Source organism: Vigna unguiculata, chromosome 9, assembly GCF_037176805.1.
Source record: "Vigna unguiculata cultivar grain cowpea cultivar isolate G323 ecotype 2 chromosome 9, ASM3717680v1, whole genome shotgun sequence".
Classification (NCBI taxonomy): domain Eukaryota; kingdom Viridiplantae; phylum Streptophyta; class Magnoliopsida; order Fabales; family Fabaceae; genus Vigna; species Vigna unguiculata.
Genome location: NC_140800.1, coordinates 20,183,044 through 20,204,509, shown reverse-complemented (window position 1 = coordinate 20,204,509; position 21,466 = coordinate 20,183,044). Strand labels below are relative to the sequence as shown.

General features: G+C 39.2%; 2 protein-coding genes and 1 pseudogene across 2 annotated transcripts; 1 reads left to right on the top strand and 2 right to left on the bottom strand.

Annotated features, from left to right (window-relative positions):
• The first annotated feature begins 2,956 nt into the window (after positions 1-2,956).
• LOC146883679 (uncharacterized) lies at positions 2,957-4,069 on the top strand (annotated as a pseudogene).
• Positions 4,070-14,707: 10,638 nt separating this feature from the next.
• Positions 14,708-15,217, bottom strand: LOC146883678 (uncharacterized). The gene has a single exon (XM_085666692.1). The coding sequence runs from the start codon at positions 15,215-15,217 to the stop codon at positions 14,708-14,710; it is 510 nt and encodes a 169-aa protein (XP_085522818.1).
• Positions 15,218-16,972: 1,755 nt separating this feature from the next.
• On the bottom strand, positions 16,973-17,566 carry LOC146883677 (uncharacterized). The gene has a single exon (XM_085666691.1). It carries the CDS (start codon positions 17,564-17,566, stop codon positions 16,973-16,975), a length of 594 nt encoding a protein of 197 aa, XP_085522817.1.
• Positions 17,567-21,466: the final 3,900 nt, after the last annotated feature.

Here is a 21,466-nt window from a genome sequence, read left to right as displayed (position 1 = left end):
AAATATATTTAATATGGTAATTAGCCACCGAATACTTTTGGTCGCTAAAATATTATTTAATATGTAATGTTTTAACCACCGATTTAGCAACCGATAATAATATTATTTTATAAGATATATTTAATATGGTATTTAGCCACCGAATATTTTTCTGGCTAAACTATACACATATTCTTTTCATATAATTATTTAATTAGATTAAAAGAATATGATAAAAGTTTTAAATTAATATTTAATAGAAATTGTAAAATAACTAAATTATTTACTTTTACAATTTGTTGCTACTAATATCTTTTTTCTCCTCCCACCTCCACCACCAACACCATCACAACCACCACCACATCCACCACCATTATCACCATCACCACCACCACCACCACCACAACCTCTATCACCACCATCAGCACCACATCCACCACTACTACCACCTCCACCACCACCATAACCAACATCACCACCACCATCACCACCACTACCACCACCACCACCACCACCTCCATCACCAACATCACCACCACCACCACCATCATCGATTAGGAGAAGTTGATAATTAGGTGAAAAAAATATTTTAAATCTAAATCTTATAAAAATATATTGGTACTTAATTTATTTGTGTTAACAAATTTTTGATTAATTTAATATATTTGATCACTACAACATTTTTAACTTTAAGCAACACTATATTTGTCCAGTATAGGCAACGATTTTATAAGCTTAAAAACTTTTAATGGCAACACTTTTTAAAATATTGATACTTTATGCCACATTTATTCAAGTGTTGGCTTTAAAATATGTGGGCTAAACTATAAAACAATTGTGTTTAACAATTTAAAAAAAATAAACTATAAATAATTTAGAAAAATTAATTTTCAGCTACCGTCTTAATGAAAAAAATTGAAGGGAAAATTCTTCCCTCAAATTGGTTATGTGTCGTGAAACCAAAACCCTTTCCATCCTCATTGTCTTAGTGAAACCAAAACCCTTTTCCTTCTCGTTGCCTCCGCGTTCTTCATGTTCTCTATGACTATTTGCATTCCACCATCTGTCGTTCGTGTTCTCGTTCTTTATGGTTTGTGTTCTCACTAGTTCATTAACAACGATTTCCTTCACACTGGTTCGGTTCGCGTACTCGTTGGTTCATGTTTGTGTGCTCACTAGTTCGCGTTCGTGTTTTGTCTGGTTCGCATTCTCACTACTTCACATTCGATAGTTCGGATTCCACCATTTGGATCGATTTGAAAACGTCGTTCACCGTTCACTTAGGTTTGGTAGGTATAGATCTTCACACCTATTACCTTCTTTTCTAGGTTTGGTAGATACCCATTTCTTTTGTTAAATTTTCTACAACATTTTCAGTTCTTTCTAGTCAATAGATGTTTATTTTGACAAAATTTTGATTTTCTAATTATTTCTCGGGGTTTTCTCATTGGGGTAAAATATTGTATGATTTGGTGCAAGGGGAATAAGTTAGCATAAAGTATATTTTATGTTTATGAGTTTTTTTTTTTTTTTTGCAGATTGATGAGTTACTTACTCCACTTTTTGAAGGGACATGTTTGTTCTTCAAATTAGTGTTGGTAAGACACATTAGCACTTCATTCAAATTTGTAGCCTTGGAAGATGAGACATCCCTATATATATTTTTTTATCATTTGTTTGAACTCAAACTATCTTATTAAGGAAAACCCTGAGACAAAACTTCAAGTTTATGATCTAAGCTGTCAATTTCATTCCACACAGAAAGTACATTTAGAAAATAAGAACTCATAAGATATAATAAATCAAAACAAGGACAAGAAAAATGGATGGTTGCATACACGTTGAAAATTGGTCCGAGAAATGATTAACATGAAAAAAAAAATAGAAAATTGTCAATTTAAAAGTTGATCTTAAACACTTTTGTTTTTATTTCTATTTAGAAAGTTCTATACTCCTGACTTGAAATTAAAAGTGTAAATATTTTCTTGATATATAGTTGTTATATGTTTGTATCACGTTTGTTTTGAGAGACAAATAACTTCAAAAATATCTAATATATTACCATTACAATAGAGAATATTCACGATTAAGAAGTAATTTTTATTTAAAAACATAGATGCACCAATTTCTAAAATAAGAATCAAGATAATTCAGCTTACTTAGAACTTCATAAGGTTTTCGTGTTAGCATGTGCAATGTAGAAGGAATAATGATGGTGAACATGTACATGTAAATCAAGGAGAAGTTTTTTTACATCAGCCACTTCATTATGTTTAAGTTTTGATTCTTTTATCATGGAAGGAAGCTTCATAATATTGCTAAACTCCTATCCCATTGATACAACCTAAGCAATATAGGCAGTTAAACTCATACTATAACTCAATTAAAATTATGCATGCATTTGTAAGCAGCTTCTAAGATATTAAGATTAGTTGTCTAACTTTCTTCAGGGAACAAAAAAAACGATAAATCCTTCAATTCTGCTAAATTAAATTAACAAGAATGATGTAAGAAAATTGAATAAGTGTCACCATGTAGAATGTGGGAACTATAGAAAGCATACTGAGTTTGTTACATACCTAGTAGAACCATCTTCAGTAGCAACATGCGTTCTCTTCTTGAGCTTCTTGGGTAGCTTAGACTGGACTAAGGTAACATCACCCAACTCTCCAAATGTAGTCTCCATGTTGAGCCATATTTCCAATAACTTGTCTTCACCTTACATTGTCACCAATACTAAATTCTCTATCAAAATTTAATTGATATTTAATATTAATTAATATATATTGGATTCTCCCAATCACTTGACAGTTTATTTGAAGAAGGTTGTTTGTGTGAGGTTTCATTAAGATGCCTAGTCAAGACTAAGATTATTTGTTATTCTTTGATGTCATTATTTGCATCTACCATTTTGACATTATGTTTGAACATAGGTTTACACTAGCAAGTGGTCATTCTACTGTAATCTCACATCATTAAACAACAATTTGATAAACTTAATCCCAATTGGAAGAAAATTCGAATTGAACTTCTAGACATGTGGTTTGGAGAGTGTAAGGTAATTCCAATTATGTTAATGTTTAAAATGTAATTTATAATTCTACTATGTTTGTTTCCTAACTTATATTTCATGCAGAAAGAGTATAGGTGTGGGATCTTGAACAAGAGCGAGTCATAAGATCATTTTTTGATACAAAAGGCTCACGTATTCTAAAAATGCAATGAACAAAGTTAGGACTAATCAGGATAAAGGGACCTAGATTCCAATAATTGTTTGCATATTGTGGTGGTTCCATATCTATGACATCTCACTTTGAGAAAATGGTAATCTTATTATCTCTTTATATTTTATATTTAATTTAAATACAATATATTAGACTTACGTATTCAATTTATGTTGTGCTTAAATACAATATATTAGACTTACGTATTCAATTTATGTTGTAGAAAGAACCAAAAAATTAAAGACTAGAGAGTGGGTCAATGATAAGACCCGTGACCTTGCAGTATGTTTATATTTTAAAATTTATAATTTAATGTTTGTTACAGGTTTTCTTCACAATAATAACATTTTTTACTTCATTATGAAGCTCAACAAAATCAAATGCTTGAAGGATCACCTTCATAGAACTCTCCTATTACCTCCATTGATGACAATGAAATATACTTTACTTTAGTTGGAGGTGGAAATAAAAAGGGTAATGTGTATGGACTTGGTGCATTGAGTAAAAGGTTTACTACTTCTATAGGTGCTTACTCTAGTACCAACCAAACTCCAATAGTTCATCAAATAGAAGAAATGCGTGAAACTATTCAAAAATTAAATGTTGAACTTATGGCAAAGGATGCTAAGGTGAGGACACTTGAAGAAAAGATGGAGCACTTGATGAAAAATCACAAGCAACTGAGTGAATGCATCCACCAACAAGATGAGCAGATGCGCCAACAAAATGAGCAAATGTGCCAACAAAATGAGCAAATGAAACTTATTTTGCACCATATCCAATTGAAGAGTTCTATGCCAACTCCTCCTTCCGATCCTCCTAATAATGATTATATAGTAGACCAATCTTGTGATGATAGACCATAGGACTAATAATTTTCATTAGTTCAAATTTGCTCACAACTATATCCATTTTTCTTTTTGGGAATAGCTAGATTTCTTTCTAGTTTATGGTTACATTATATTTGGTTGCATAAAGTGAGAGAAATATATGATAAAAACGATATGGTTCTTGTGACTAGAATATGTTCGATCATGTAATATATATACTTTTAATTTTTTATATTAGTCTTTAATACATTATATATTTGACTTGATTGTTGTTTAGCATAATTAAATGTTTAAATATTGCGTATAATTAAGTAAAATTATGTATACAAACGTAGCCATAAAAGATATTGTTGCTGATTTTTTTTGTCATTGATTTAGCCACCGAAACATATTTGTAGCTATACGTTTCTAGTTTTTTGCCACCGATTTAGTGACAAAAAGTAATTTAATTAGAAAGAACATCGTTTATTACTAGTGACCGAAAAAAATGGTCGTTATTTTATGACATTTGTGACCGAATTAGCGACCAAAATAGTTTAAAATCATATATATATATATATATATATATATATATATATATATATATATATATATATATATTGTCATTAGCGACAAAAAAAAAAGAGGTTGCTAAATTTTTAATATTAGACACCAAATTAGCTACGAAATTTTTGGTGACTAAATTGGTTTTTAAGAGTTAAAAGCGACCAATCCTTTTAACGACCAATTAGCAATTATAAAATTTCGATGGCTATTTAACGACCCAATTTCGATTCGGTCACTAATTGATTTGCAACTAGAATTTTTGCCACTACTTCCATTTAGTCTCTATTTCGGTCACTAAATGATTTGTGACCAATTTTTTGTTATTTAGCGACCAAAATGAGTGGTCATTAAAACACAATTTTTTTTATAATGTGTTTTGAGAGATGTAAATCGATTTCATAATTTCAGGAGTGGGATCTGCTCTTGTAACTGTATGTTACTAGTTATATTAATTGAATCGTTCCGTAATTGAATCGTTCCGTAGATCGTTACCTTAATTGGGCTAATATTAAAGTTTCAAAACACATGCTTAGAGTTTGAGACATACCATTACAAGAAAAATCATTATTACCGACGGTCAAAATCCGTCGGTAATGGCCAAAATCTGTCGCTAAATCAACATTACCGACGGATCATCAACGGTCAAAAATTCGTCGGTAAAATGCTTGTCTGTAAAATTTTACCGACGAAAATTATGTTCCGTTGGTAATTACCGACGAATAAATCTGTCGATAAATTTGTCGATAATTATCGATAAAAAAATCCGTCGTTAAATCTGTCGATAATTACCGACGGAAATATCCGTCGGTAAATACCAAAAATCCGTCGGTAAATTTGTTACACTATTCATCTTCTTCCTCCTCCCTCTTTCAATTTTTTTTTTCATTTTTTTTTGGTGGTCGCCGTCCCCGTCGCCGTCAATGTCGCCGTCGTCGTCGCTGTCAATGTCGTCGTCAATGTCGTCGTCATCTTCTTCTCCTTCTTCTCCTTCATCTTCTTCTTCTTCCTCTTCTTCTTCTCCTTCTTCCTCTCTTCTTCTTCTTCTTCTCCTTCTTTTCTTCTCCTTCTTCTTCTCTTTCTCTTTTTTCTTCTTCTTCTCCTTCTTCTCTTCTTCTTCTTCTCTTCTTCTTCTTCTCTTCTTCTTCTTCTTCTTCTTCTTCTCCTTCTTTTTCTTCTTTTCTCCTTCTCCTCGTCTTCTTATAAGGTCAGATTTGGGCGGGAAAATTTTCGCTTCTTTTATCGACGGATTTTTCTGTCGGTAAATCCGTCGGTAATTCAAATTTGGGCGGAAAATTTCTCGCTTCTTTTACCGACAGAAAAATCCGTCGGTAATTTTGTCGGTAAAAAAAATTTGAATTATTGACGGATTTTACCGATAGATTTTTCTGTCGGTAAATGAAATTTTTTTTACCGACGGATTTTTTCGTCGGTAATTAAAATTTGAGAATCCGTCGGTAAAATCCGTTGGTAATTCAAATTTATCGACAGAAGTATATCTGTCGATAAAATTCCGTCGGTAATTTCAATTTTTTTTGTAGTGATACTAACCATTTATTCTATTGGTTTTTAATGATTTAGGGAGAGCTGTAAGCCGATAACACAAGATCTAATGAGATAAAATGATAAAATGGTATACATTTTTAAAATGACTTACATCTTCTAAATATCTATCCTCTTGTACGTTACATGCAGTATCATCTCTCTATCTCCAATTAAATATGAAATTAAGAATATTAAAAATTAATTTTCTGTTAATATATATATATATATATATATATATATATATATATATATATATATATATATATATATATCATTTATGTTATATATCCTGAATTAGGTTTTTCCTCTACTACGGATTGTGATAATCAAATATCAAAAGAAGAAGCTTCTTGGATTCTCAGCTAATATCAATTTTCACGCATTGATTTGATTTAATTTTTTTTATCTGTTAGGTTAAAGAGATTGCACACATAAATGAGACACTTTTATAGATACTAATTCTGTCAAACAGAATTAGAGTACAAATCCACAAAAACACACATCTAAGCTTTGAGAGAGAACTCTTTATTCCAATGTACATTCAAGCATATATATATATATATATATATATATATATATATATATATATATATATATTAAGAAGTACAAACTACAATTTGTGACATGATCAAAATAATTATAATTTTGTTAAAACTTATAAACACTTCATCCATCCTCTTAAAAAAAGTGAAGGTCCAAAGACAACAAAATTATGTACTTATTTAATTACATACTTTACCTTAAATTTGAAAATTTATGTTATTACTCAGAAACTTAAAATATAAATAAATAAAAAATTAATTAATCTTTAATATAATGTTAATCTTGCTTAAAAATAATTATTATATCGTATATCTAAAAATAAGAGTCATCTTTTATATACATGTATCACACAAAGTTCATTAGAAACTTAAATTTATATTTGATGTCTTATTGACATTTCTGTTTATAAAGTTTCACAATTTGTTTTACTTTTACTCTGGTATAAAATATCATGCATAAAGAATGAACATTATCTGAAAAATTTAAAGATATTTGTAGTGACAAATAGAATGACAAAAATAAATTAAAATAATAATCCCATGAGTACATTAAGAATATTTTCCTTGTGAGTTCAGAGTATCAATTTATTCACCAATTCTTCTTATAGTGTTGTTCTTCTCTCTTTGTTTATCTTGTTTAGTTCTAGAGGATATGGAGGGAGGAGTTTTAGTCTGGGTCATGCATAAAAAAACGTTTTCTTTTTTATCAGGGAAAGTACGGGATGAAGGTAATCTTGTTTTTTATTTTTTATTTTATCATAAAAAAGAAATAAAAATATATAATATTAAAGTAAAAATAACTTGGTAAAAAAGTTATATTTTTTAAAGATAATTTAATTTTTATTAGTATAAAAAGATTTTTAATATAGTTTTGTTCTTACGGAACCGAGGTCTGTAGTCCACAAATCAGTCAAAGGTCTTGGACGTCTTGTTTCGGGTCGATCTTCTCTTGTTTCCAAAGGGGGGGCTTGAGGGCGGCGCAGGGGATCTGCAAAAGACACTCTGATGCCTAAGTCAGCACTGGTGATGTCAGGGATTCAGAGAATAATTTAATGCATAATCAATGCATAGAATAGTGTGCTATTTATACGTCTTTGCCTATGGGTCCTACCTACGATGGGCCTTTGGGCCCAATATTCCTCTTCTGGCTATTCCAGGGTCTAGTGTTAAGGAGAGAAATTACCAAGGGGTCCTCTGAGGGTTGGCGGTGTTCGGTATTCGGCCATGAGATGCGTCGAGGGTGGTCTACTTTCAGAGGGATGCCTATCGTAGGGCAAGCGGCCATGGGGTTTGGCTGGAGGCCGTGTTGTCCAAAGGAAGGCGCATGCGTAAGATGGGTGGTTGAGGTCTGTTGAGGGTCGCGTTCTCCATGTGGGGGTGTCCTTGCGTGGTAGGCGGCCATCATGTTTGTTGAGGGTCGTGTTATTCCAGATGAAGGTGTCCTTGCATGGTAGGCGGCCATCGTGTCTGCTGAGGGCCGTGTTATTCCAGATGGAGGTGTCTTTCGTGGTAGGCGACCATCGTGCTTTACTGAGGTTCGTGTACTCAGGTACGGTTAGGACATCAGCCTCCCAGTCTAGAGGCAAGAAGTGACGTGTAAACTATTTTGCAAATTTCATTTGTGGTCTTTAGCCGTGTACCCTGTGAGTATACCAGCCTCCTAGTCTAGAGGCAAGAAGTGACGTATAGACTATTTTGCAAATTTCATTTGTGGTCTTTGGCTGTGTACCTTGTGAGTATACCAGCCTCCCAGTCTAGAGACAAGAAGTGACGTATAGACTATACAGTTCTGGTGTGATGGTGGGCCGTTTTCTTTGGTCAATGTTGGCCGAGTTGTTGCGGTAGCTTGACCGGTATCTCTATGAAGTGTGAGTTGAGTTGCACTGTTTGCTCTGACACTTGGTCAAGGGTTAGGTGAGTTGAAAAGACGTGACTGTTGATTAGCCTGGTTGTGTCAAAGTGAGTTTTTCGAGGTGATTTTTTGTGGTTGGGCCTTGGGCTTTGAGGAGGTTTGGTGGAAGGTGGAAAGTTGTGACTACGTGCTTTAAATAGGAGTGGATCAGTTGACATTTTTCGTCGCTCTTAGTCGTTGGTCTTGTTTGGGTTTCCTGCGTTGCTGCTTGTTTGTCAGTTGTTGTGCGTGTGCCGTTTGCTGCTTAGCCGGTTTATGAGGTATGTCGACTACGTCTTCTAGTGGTTCTAATTGTGGTGATTCGGGGGCGAGTTTTGGTGGACTTAGGTTAGAATTTTTTAGTTCGTCGGATACGTTGCATATTGAGGTTGAGTGGGAGGTGCGTGAGGATCCGGCCAGTGAGCATGCCGAGTCGCTTTGGCCGAGGAGGGATGGGTATGAGTGGGTGTCTGAGGGGGTGAGGTCCTGTTCCTCAAAGTACCGATGGTCTAGGCTTTTGAGGTCTTGGGTGAATAGCATCTATTTGTTTGAAAGGTGGGCCGATCCGAGTACGGCGACTATTGAGCGGTTGAGTGTTGTGGAGGTCGTGTGTCATGGTCGCGGGGGGTTGGAGGGTGACTTTTTCTACATGTACGCTTGTATGTTTACGAAGCTGCATGTTCGTTTGCCGCTGGACGAGTTTACGATTGGGGTTCTACGCCTGTTGAATGTTGCGCCAACGCAATTGCATCCTAATAGCTGGGGGAGCCTGTAGGCTTTCCGGCTTAGTTGTAGAGCGCTGTAATTGTCGCTGACTCCCGAGAGCTTTCTGTATTTCTATGTTACGCATCCGAGGGATCCGTTGTCGTGGGTGTCGCTAGTTAGGAGGCCAAGAATTAGCTTGTTGGACGACTTTACGCAGTCTTTTAAGAAGTTTAAAGACGACTTTTTTCGAGTGAGGGTGCTACCGGCCGGGAGGTTATTGTATTATGATGATGAGGGGCGGCCAAAATTCCCATTTCATTAGACGGGTGCGCCTGCTCGAAGGGACGCAGTGGCTAAAGAGGGCTTGGATGCGAATAGTTGGAGGGTGGTGGAGGTGTAGAGACGCTGCCGACTAGGGTGCTGGGGAAATGGGTTGTTTGTTGTTATTTGACAGATAATCCTGGCCACGACTTATGCGGTATGTTCTGACATTGTTGTTGGTTCTGTGTTGGACTAATCTGAAAAATTTAGTTTTGTGCAGGTGTGATGGCTGATCATGCGAAGAAGGTGGGTGGGGAAGTGGATTTTTTCGCCAAGATCAGAGACAAGATAGCGAACGCTGCGAAGGGTGAGGGACAGTCGAAAGCTCCGAATCTTGCGGGTCCTGTTGTGGATACCTACCGGCCTCCAGTTGTGAAGAGGTCGGCTCCCTCGAAAATGAAGGGTGTTGGGAAGGATCGCAAGAGGTTGAGGGCCCTCGCGAAGACCGGCAGTGTTGGGTCCAGTTGGTCGAGTAATCCTGACCTTTGTGGTTTTGAGAAGGCCAAGATTCAAATGAGAAAGGGCTTGGAGCTGAAGTTGAGTGATGAGGAGGTGGCTGTTGTGGAGGCTGCTGATCCAGGATTGACTATGCGGGCCATGAGTGAGTACTTGGCTCGCGGCATGGTTTTGAGCTGGCGGGTTGCCACAATGTTGCAAGAGGAGTTGGTCACGGGTGATAAGAAAAAGTTAGCCGAGGAGGTTGCTGCGTTAAAAAGCTAGAGGGATCGTGAACATGTGGCTTGGGCAGATGAGAAGACGAAGTTGGAGGCTGAGGTGAAGAGATTGAAGGGGAGTGTTGTGGGATTAGAGAAGAAGTTGAAGGCGAAGCAGGTGGAGTTGGATGGGGTGAATGTCGCCAAAGATGCTGCTATCAAGGAAGCCACTAGTGAAGTTTTTGGTCTTCAACAGGCCGTGTACAATGAGCATGTTAATAGCTTTCAGAAAGCTCTTAGGCAGGCCGAGTTCCTCTGCCGTGAAGTTTCTGTGACTGATTGCCGTTTTAATGTTAATCTGGATGTGTATGATAATCGCACGCTGGACGTCGCAGAGATTAGCCGACTCAAGGCTGAGCAGGAGGCGGCTACCATAGCGAACGAAGATACCGTGGTGGCGACTCCACCGGCCACTGCTGATGGGGTGGCGGGGGAGGGAGAGGATGTCGATGAGGAGGCTGATGGGGCAGAGGAAGCCGTGGTTGGTGAGGAGGTGAATGACGCTGAAGAGTAATTTAGTGTAGATATTGGGGGCAAGGATGCTGAAACTTTTTTCTTTTTTGTTTATGTAATTGGGGATTAAAGATTGTAGTTTGGGTATGCTGGTTTGTTTCCGGCTTGTTTTTGGGGTGAGTGTGCCTTTTAGCTTTTTTGGTGCTGGGTTGTCATTGTATTGTGATGAATTTGTATCGAGTAATCTTCATAATTTATGAAAATGAAAGTAATTTCTGGTTTGTTACTTTGATTCGTTTAGCTGATGTTTGTGTTTTTGGCCCTTAATGTGTTGTTAGTTAGATATGGGGTTAAGTTATTATATTAAAATATACATCGGTGTATGCTTGTTTAACTTGTTGGGAGTTATTTGCTCGGCCAATCAGCACCTGGAGCGGTGGTTGGGAGCTTTTATGTTGTTCGACCAGCGACACTTAGGTTAGTGGCTGGGAATGTTTATGTTGTTCGACCAGCGGCATTTGGATTAGTGGCTGGGAATGTTTACTTATTATTCGACTAGCGACACTTAGGGTAGTGGCTAGGATTGTATTTTTGTTCGACCAGCGGCACTTAGAGTAGTGGCTGGGAGTTAATGTAGACAAGATAGTGATAAACTTGCATTTTATTGATGGGTGGATGCCTCGTTAAAACCTTCTTGGCCAAAACCCTCCTTAGGGAAAAAATGCCAGGGTAGGAAAAAGTACATCCGATTACAAGTAAAAATTAACTGAAATAGAATTTAAGGTGGGAGACGTTCCAGGTGTTGGGTAGCGGCTCCCCGGATAGTTTCTCCAAGCGATATGCGTTGTTGCCTATTTCTTTAAGCACTCGGAACGGGCCCTCCCAATTGGGCGAGAACTTGCCCTTGTGCTTGCGAGCTTTACTGGCCATTCTCCAGACGAGGTCTCCTTTGTGGAAGGATCGCGGCTTTAGCTTGGAGTTGTATCTTCTAGCTGCTCTCAACTTGGCCGCCAAATCCCGAATACCTGCTTTTTCTCTCATTTCGTACAGAAGGTCGAGGTGTGTACTCATGCAGTCGGTGTTTAATTGTGTGTCGTGGTGTTGTTGTCGCATTAAGGGTTCCCCAACTTCTACTGGGATGACGGCGTTAATTCCGTATACTAGTGTGTACTGCGTTTCACGGGTTGAAGATTGGGGGGTGCATCTGTATGCCCATAGCACCTCGAGTAATTCATCTAGCCATTTGCCTTTTGCCCCATCTAACCGTTTCTTCAGTTGTCCGAGGAGAATCTTGTTGGCGGCCTCAGATTGGCCGTTCATTTGCGGGTGTTCGACAGAGCTTGTTATATGTGTAATCTTCAAATTGCGGTAGAAGTTGGCGAGGCCTTTGTCTATGAATTGGCAACCGTTGTCTGTTATGATCGTGTGGGGGATGCCATTGCGGCAGATGACGTTTTTCCAGACGAAGCGCTGGACTTGGTTGGCTGTTATGGTGGCTAAAGGTTCTGCCTCGATCCATTTGGAGAAGTAGTCGACCGCGACGAGGAGGAACTTGACCTGGCCCTTTCCTGGCGCGAAAGGGTCGATTATATCCATCCCCTACTTTGAGAATGGCCATGAAGAGATGTGATGGAGTTCCTCTTGGTGTATGTGTGTTACGGGACTGTGCTTCTGGCATTGGACGCACTTTTTGACATATGCGGTGCAGTCTTCTTCCATTGTAGGCCAGTAGTAGTCGGCACGTAATATCCTGGCGGCCATGGTTTTGGGGCCTGAGTGGTAGCCGCAGATACCTTGGTGTATTTCTTGCATGACATAGTCGGCCTTTTCGCGGGTTATACACTTGAGCAAAGGTTTACTGAAACCTCTTCTAAACAGTTCTCCCCCAATTAGGGTGTAGTGTGCTGCTCTCCGAGCCCAACCCTTTTCTTCGTTTGTCGGGGTGACTCCTTCTTCCAAGTATTTGACGAAAGGTTCCATCCAAGTGCCGGTGGTGGTTATGTTTAAGCATTGGTTATGTTGCTCAATGGAAGGTGTGGTTAGGGTGTGTTGCAGGAGTGATTTGTAACGCCCTTTCTTTTTGGTACTGGCAAGCTTGGAGAGGATGTCTGCTCTGGTATTGTTGCTTCGGGGGACGTGTTGAATTTGGAAGGTTTCGAAGTGTTCGATTAGGGACATCACCATGTGGTAATATTGTGAGAGCGTGGGGTCCTTGATTTGATATTCACCATTGAGGTGTCCTACGGTGAGCTTGGAGTCTGTCTTGCACAAGAGATTACGGGCACCGACGTCTCGTGCCAGGTTGAGGCCGGCTATTATGGCCTCGTACTCGGCTTGGTTGTTGGACGTTTTGAACCTGAAGCGTAGAGATTGCTCTATAAGGACATTGTCGGGTCCTTCGAGTACCACTCCTGCGCCGGCGCCTAGTGGGTTCGAGGAGCCGTCCACATGCATGGTCCACCAGGTGCCTTCGGGGGTTTGCTCTTGTAGGTCATTGGCAAAGTCTGCTAGGCATTGCGCTTTGATGGGTCCATGTGGCTCGTAACGGATAGTGAATTCTGACAATTCGATGGCCTAGGAGGATAACCAGACCGCTAGATCTGGTTTTTGTAGGATTTTCTGTATGGGGTGGTCCGTTTTGATGATGATCGTGTGTGACTGAAAATATGGTCGTAGGCGACGTGTTGCTGTTATGATTGCGACAGCTACTTTCTCCACCATATGGTACCGTGTTTCTGGGTCTTGGAGGATGCGGCTGGTAAAGTATATGGGTTGTTGGGTATTATCCTTCTCTTGGACGAGTGCGGAGCTGAGTGCGTTTGCTGATGCGGCTATATATATTATAAGGGTGAGGGAAAGGTCCGGTTTGGACAGGACCGGGGGGTGGTGAGCAGTTGCTTCAAGGTATTGAAATTTTGTTCGCAAGTGTCGTCCCAGGCGAACTTGGTCGACTTTTTCAGGAGCTGGATCATTAGTTTGGTTTTACCTGCCAACTTCGGGAGGAAGCATGAGATGGCGGTTAGTCTGCCTACTAGCCGCTGTACCTTCTTGATGTTCACGGGGCTTCTCATATCAATTATGGTTTGGCATTTTTCAGGGTTGGCCTCGATCCCCCACTGTATGAGCATCAAGCCTAGAAATTTCCCACCGTCCACTCCGAATGTACATTTTTCAGGGTTGAGCCTGATGTTGTATGTGCGCAAGGCTTCGAAGACCTCTGCCAGATCTGCGGAGTGTTGTCTTGCGTTTGGGCACTTAACAATGATGTCGTCGACATATACTTCTACCGACTTGCCCAGGAGCGGTTGGAATACTCTATCCATCAAGCGTTGGTATGTGGCGCCGGCGTTTATGAGGCCAAAGGGCATGACCTTGTAGTAAAGGTTGGCTTCCTTTGTTATGAACGCGGTTTTGATCTTGTCTTCGTCGGCCAAGGGTATCTGGTTGTAGCCAGAGTAGGCGTCTAGGAAACTTAGTATTGCATGTCCTGCGGCTCCATCGACGAGTCTGTCTATGTTGGGTAGCGGGTAGGCGTCTCATGGGCAGGCCTTATTCAAGTCCGTGTAATCCACTCACATGTGCCACTTCCCGTTGGATTTCATGACGAGAACCACGTTGGCCTGCCAAGTTGTGTACTAGGCTTCCCCGACGAATCCGACCTGTTTCAGCTTATTGGCCTTCGCTATAGCTGCTTGTCTTCTGCTTTCTCCAAGCTTCCTCTTTTTTTGGGAGATAGGTTTTACATTTGGGAAGACTAATAACCTGTGGGCGGCTACTCTGGGGTGTACTCCTGGGAGATCAGTTGCTGACCAAGCAAAGAGGTCGGCATTTTGCTTGAGCACTTGCTCAATGTGGCGCTCTTCTCCCTCGGGAAGGGAGGTTCCAATATGGAGGAAACGGTCCTACTGTTCGAGTTGGAGTTGTCTTGTTTCTCCCACGGGCTCGAGCCGTGCTTCGGAGTTTATTCTGGGTCCAAGTCGTCGCCGGCCAGGGTGGTGTCGACTGGGGATTGTTCAATGTTGTGGGTTGTCAGGGGTGGGTGTGGTAGTTTCAGGCTAGCCATGTAGCATTCTCTGGCCGCGCTTTGGTCGTCGTGTACTGTGATGATGTCGCCTTGCGAAGATGGAAACTTCATGGCGAGGTGCGGAGTGGATACGATGGCACCTAGTGCATTGATGGATGGTCGTCCAAGGAGGATGTTATCGGATGTGTGGGCGTCTACAACTAGGTAGCGGATCGGTATCGTTTTGGTTTGTCTCCCCTCCCCAAACGTTGTGTGGAGGTCAATGTATCCCTTGGTGGGGACTCTTTCACCCGAGAATCCGTATATGGGTTCGTTGTGGGGGGTTAGGTCAGCGAGAGATATTTGCATCTTGTTGAAGGTTTTCCAGTATAGGATATCTACAGAACTTCCCTGATCGATGAGAACCTTCTTTACTGGGAAGTTCTCGACTTCCACAGTTATGACCATGGGGTCATCTTGGTTAGGGTCGCTACCTTGGAAATCTGAATCTGAGAAAGTGATGGGCGGCATTCTTCTATGCGTTCGACCGGATCCTATGTTTACTTGTTGGACAGCTCTCAAGTGTCTCTTCCTAGAGAAGGAGGACCTCCCTCCTCCTGCGAATCCCCCAGATATTGTGTTGATTGTCCCGCGTAGGGGTGGTCTGTTGTCTGCTCGTCGGGGTTGTGGTTGTGTTGGTCCCTTTGGTTCTGTGTTCTGTGTTCAGGCTGACTCTCTCCTCGGTTCTCTGCGTTCGGTTCTTCGATCATTTCGTCGCTCAGCCCGCCTGTTATCGTTTCTATCATACCGGGGTCTGGATGTGATGAAGGATTATCTTGTTCCTTTTTAAGATTATTGAATATGGTATGAGTTGATTAAGAAAGCTAAGTAAAATCCCCACTGGACATTACGATAGCAAGCTATCTAGATGTGAAGGTTCCTTTCACAAAGCTCAAGAGAAGAAGATGATGGATTGATTCAAATAAAAAGGAAATGGAAAGCACATAAACCATAGAAAACCAAGAATAATTAAAGAAAGAAGAAAACATAAAATGGAAAGGAAAGAAATGGTAAAAAATGTGAGAAGCACGCCACTACAAGGCTAGGCTAGAAGCCATGGCAACCTTGAAGATGAGTGGATGTGTGCCGCCAATTGCTATGCAAGATAAGCCTTAAAAGTATTCACTCCCTAGGGAGGAAACTCTCATAAATGGTTGAGACACAAGAGTGTTTTTACTTCAAAATTTTCAACCCTTTTACATGTCTAGGAGCACTCCTTATATAGAAGAGTTTAGGGGCCTCTAAGCAAATAAAAGATACCTAAGGATGTCTCTACAAAAACCTAACCCTAGCTTCTAGAAACTAGGTCAAATAAGGTTACAAAAATGAGAGACAAAAGACCTAACTATGGTGTGTGCAAGGCTAATTTCGTTCTAGCACAAAAGGAGACAAAGAATGTGTCTCATATGTCTCCAAAAAGTGGCCAAAGTGTGCTAAAAACAAAGGAGACCAAAGGTACATTGGTACACTTGCTTCATGCCTTTTACTTTATGCTTTATGCCTTTGCTTTACTCTCTCCTCCACATCATTTATGCTCCCCAATCACCATGCACAACCTAGCATTGCTTTCTTACTCCTAATTAACCTACAAAGCAAATAAACATAGATTAGCATGTTGGCTTAAGTCAAGTCAACTATAGTCAACAAGTCAAACCTAGTCAAAGGTCAACAAGTTAACTAAAGTTGATTCAACTAAGTCAACTTTGGGAATCAAAAATAACAAATACAAATGAAAGGGATGAAGGATTAGTGAACTTCCTTTCTAAACATGCTTAGTCTTCTTAAGCATGTGCCTCCATCCTTGGTTGGGGTCAATCCTTCATCAGGATGGGCCCTCCCCTGCTTCCCTTACGTAGTGTCTAAGATGTCCAGCACGCACAAGTTCTTCTATCTTGTCGTGCAGGGTGTCGCAATCTTCGGTGGTGTGGCCATTGTTGCGATGGTAGTGACAATATTTGCTTAGGTCTGCGTTGGGCGAGTTTTGGTATTTCCTGGGTGGGGGAATGAGTTCTGCTTGCAGGACTTCGTCAACTATGCGGGACCTGGGTGCGTTCAGGGGGGCATAGTTTGAGAACTTTGCTGGCCTCCGTTCTGAGGGGTGACTATGGTCGCGCGGGGTAGGTTCCTTGTTGGTTCTCTTGATATCTGTTCGCACTAGGGGGATTAGGCGTTGCTCTGATATCGCCCTATGTCTTCTACCCTAATAAACATGGCTGCTCTCTTTCTAAGCTCTTGCATACTCAGAGGGGGGCGCATGGCCAGTTCGTCGGCAAAAGGTCCTGGCCTGAGGAAGGTCATCATATACATCAGGATGAGGTTAGGGGTAAGGTCCTTGATCTTCATTTCGATGGCACCAAATCTATCAATGAAAACCCGGAGTGGTTCCCCCTCCTTTTGTCTGAGGTTGAGGAGGGCAATTGTGGTGAGATCATGTCGGCGACTCATGTCGAATTGGGTGGTGAAGGTAGAGGTGAGTGTGGAGAAGGAGTCGATGGTGTAAGGGGGGAGGCTCATGAACCATTCTAGAGCCGACCCCCTGAGGGCTACTGAGAATGACATACACAGCACAGCGTCGTCGGTGGAGTATAGGCTCACCTGGTTGGTGTAAATGGACACAAACTCGTCCGGGTCTGTGGTCCCATCGTACGTAACGGTTGGTGCCTTCCACTTGTGGGGTAGAGGCGTCTCGGTGATTCCGTCTATGAAGGGGTGGCGACGGTTCCTCCTGGAGGCGAAGGAGCTATAGTTACCGCCCATTGTGGGCCCGGTGGGCTTGTATTCACTTTCGTCTTCAGATGGACATCAAGTCTCGAGGGGGGAGGGACGTCAACTCTCGAGTGGGGGGTAGGGTTCCCCAGCCACCTTATCTGCTTCGATCTTTTGCCTAAGGCGGGAGTTTTCCTCTCTCAAAGCTTCCATTTCATCTGCATTCCTCTTCTTATACTCTGCGAACTCCTGCTGCATCCTGGCTTGAGCTTCCAGGATGCGTGAAATCTCCGAGGCGGGGCCGGGATCCCCAACTTCAACAATCGGCACCAAGGGGGGGACATCTGCTGTTCTGCTTCGTGTGGATACCATCTTGCTCTAGGGTTACTGCCTTGGATCTATGAAATACTCTTCGGCCCAACGGTGGGCGCCAATTGTTCTTACGGAACCGAGGTCTGTAGTCCACAAATCAGTCAAGGGTCTTGGACGTCTTGTTTTAGGTTGATCTTCTCTTGTTTCCAAAGGGGGGGGCTTGAGGGCGGCGCAGGGGACCTGCAAAAGACTTTCTGATGCCTAAGTCAGCACTGGTGATGTCAGGGTTTCAGAGAACAATTTAATGCGTAATCAATGCATAAAACAGTGTGCTATTTATACTTTTTTACTTGTGGGTCCTACCTGTGATAGGCCTTTGGGCCCAATATTCCTCTTCTGGCTATTCCAGGGTCCAGTGTTAAGGAGAGAAATTACCAGGGGGTCCTCCGAGGGTTGGCAGTGTTCGGTATTCGGCCATGAGATGCGTCGAGGGTGGTCTACTTTCAGAGGGATGCCTATCGTAGGGCAAGCGGCCATGGGGTTTGGCTGGAGGCCGTGTTGTCCAGAGGAAGGCGCATGCGTAAGATGGGTGGTTGAGGTCTGTTGAGGGTCGCGTTCTCCATGTGGGGGTGTCCTTGCGTGGTAGGCGGCCATCATGTCTGCTGAGGGCCGTGTTATTCCAGATGGAGGTGTCCTTGCGTGGTAGGCAGCCATCGTTTACTGAGGTTCGTGTACTCAGGTACGGTTGGGACAAGTTTATTTATTTACTTAATTTTATCTATTGTTCCACGCACTTATGCTTACATAGAACCAACTTTGACAGAAATAATCATGTATTTAAGCCATGATTTGTTGTGTCCTGCTTCCTGATAAAGTTTTGTTTTTTTTTTTTCTGTGCATGAGTTATAATGGTTATCTCCCGTCATACAAAAATAGTAACTGTTTTGATGTTGATATGAAGATATTACTTATAATCCAGATCATAAATATAAAAGTTCGAAAGTATTTGAATTATATCTTGAAGATTATATATATATATATATATATATATACACGGAATCAAATATCAAAAGAAGAAGCTTCTTGGATTCTCAGCTAATATCAATTTTCACACATTGATTTGATTTAATTTTTTTATATGTTAGGCTAAAGAGATCCCACACATAAATGAGACAGTTTTATTGATAATAATTCTGTCAACCAGATTAGAGTACAAATCCACAAAAACACACATCTAACCTCTAAGAGATAACTCTATTCAAATGTACATTCAAGCATGTATATCTCCTGCTCATAATATAATAACTGTCCTATAAAATCGTTATGACCCACACATAAAAAACAAGCATAACTGATAAAATAATTGTCATCCATTCATACACATAACAAATCCTCTAGAATAACTTATTTCAGTTATTGATTTTCTTTTCTAGTGACAAAGTTTCCATGGCGTGCTGGTCTCTTCTTCTAGCCTATCAGAGTGCACATATACCATTAAAATAATGTAAATGTCTTTTTTTATGTTTATGTAGAGATATATGATTGAATATCAAATGGATATATATATATATATATATATATATATATATATCGTCTGCTGAAGAGAGTGTAAATATCATGACCAATCACGATTTTCTGCCTTGAGTTAGAAACTAAAGAGTGAAGTATTGTGGTCTAAGGTATATGTGGATCATTTTGCCATGTACAAAGTACTATGCTATTTTCCACATTCTACTCAATATTTCTTACCGCGGAAGATAGTGACTGAATTTAACCTATTTGGACAGTTTGATACATTAGTATCAGAAAATAAAAGTAAATATGGATTCATAAAATAAAAGTAATTATGGATGGCAATGAGACGGGGACGGGTTTCATTATCTCATACCTGTAGAAAAAATTCATTCTCATCCCCATACCCAAATCTAACAGGTATGAAACTTTTGTCTCATCTCGATCTCTACCGGATAACGAGTATAATCTCATATCCATACCCGTTTTCTTATTACTTTAATATTAATTTTAGTTAATTTTTATAAAATAATAAAAAATTACGGTAAATGAAACATAATATTATCAAATATTCAATTTCGATATCAAATACTTTGAAATAAATTATAATTGTTTACATTTTAGATTAGAATACCAATTTGCAAACATTAATGAAACCTAGTTGATAAAATTTTAAAATATTTTTAAAAAATTATAAAAGGAAAATAAATATTCAAATTAAAATATATTTTAAATGTTTGTTTACTTCAATATTTTAAAATCTAATGAATATCTTTTTTATACACTAATAAAAGTTTTAATACTTCACTTGATCAAAATGACGCAAAGAACAAATAATAAACATAATAATAAAATTTTGATATAAATCTTGTATCTTTTAAACTCCATTAAATGTTGGATGGTGATAAAAAAAATTCATGACAATTACATTAAATTTTTATATTGTAGTAAATAAAAGTTATTTATATAATTATAGTGAAAAACTTATAGTACGATTGATAATAAGTTAGAAAATAAAAAATAATTAGATAAAATATATCGAAATTCTACATGATGAAAATAAACAACAAATAAAAATATTAAAAAATTAACAAATGTGTGTCTTTGAAACAATTTGAGAGACTATTGAAAGAAATCGCACAAAGGAAAATAAATGTATAATTAAGGGTGTGATAAGATGAAAGATACCTTAGAGATCTAATAAAACTTTTCTAATATCAACATATATACTCAATAGTTGAGAAATAACAAAATTTGTTTTAACTAAACAAAAAAGTTCTTCAAATGAAACAAAAATTAATAATAATAAGTAAAGAATTTTTTTTATATTACCTATTAAACATTTAAATTGAGAGTATTAAACATTCTCGTGTGAAAGGAAAATATATAATAAATAAAAATATTAAAAAATAATAAAAATATTCAAATGTGAGATATAAATTTTTTTAATTGACATACATCATTTTAACATAATTACATAAAGGTTATGATAAGATAAAAAGTATATTAGAGATGCGAATGAGTTTCATGACAAACCAAATAATTAGAAGAAATAAAATAATAGAAAGTATATATATATATATATATATATATATATATATATGGTTACTTAATTAATTGTAATAATTTAAACTGAAACGAAGATATGGCGGAGACGGGTATTATGACGGGGATATGTACATCCCCATATTCATCCCCATACCCAATTGAAAAAGTCGGGGAATCCCCATACATACCCATACCTAGTCAATGCGAGAATTCTCTGTCAAAATGGGGACGAACTCGGACAATACCCACGGAGACAAGTTTATTTGCCATCTCTAAAAGTAACTATAGATGTAGAGAATAAATTTAAGACATTATTTTTGGGCCTCAACAACAATTACGCAGGCCCACTCCAATTCTTTTCTCACTTTCTCTCCTGATGCTTCCACACCACACGCGTACACACTTTTCTCACCTACCCCTCTTCCTCCTTTTCTCCGTTCTCTCTCTTCACTCTCTGCCTCACACACTAAGCTTCCGTTCGAAGCTTCTTCGGCTCTCCACCGTCAAGCTAAGGCTTGCTTCTTCTAACTCTCTCTTTGATAGCCACGTTTCTCTATTTCTCACTCATTCACTAATTCT

What these genes read in the sequence shown, in the direction of transcription:
- LOC146883678 (XM_085666692.1), bottom strand. Translation starts at nt 15,217, where the DNA reads ATGGTCATAACTGTGGAAGTCGAGAACTTCCCAGTAAAGAAGGTTCTC.
- LOC146883677 (XM_085666691.1), bottom strand. Translation starts at nt 17,566, where the DNA reads ATGGGCGGTAACTATAGCTCCTTCGCCTCCAGGAGGAACCGTCGCCAC.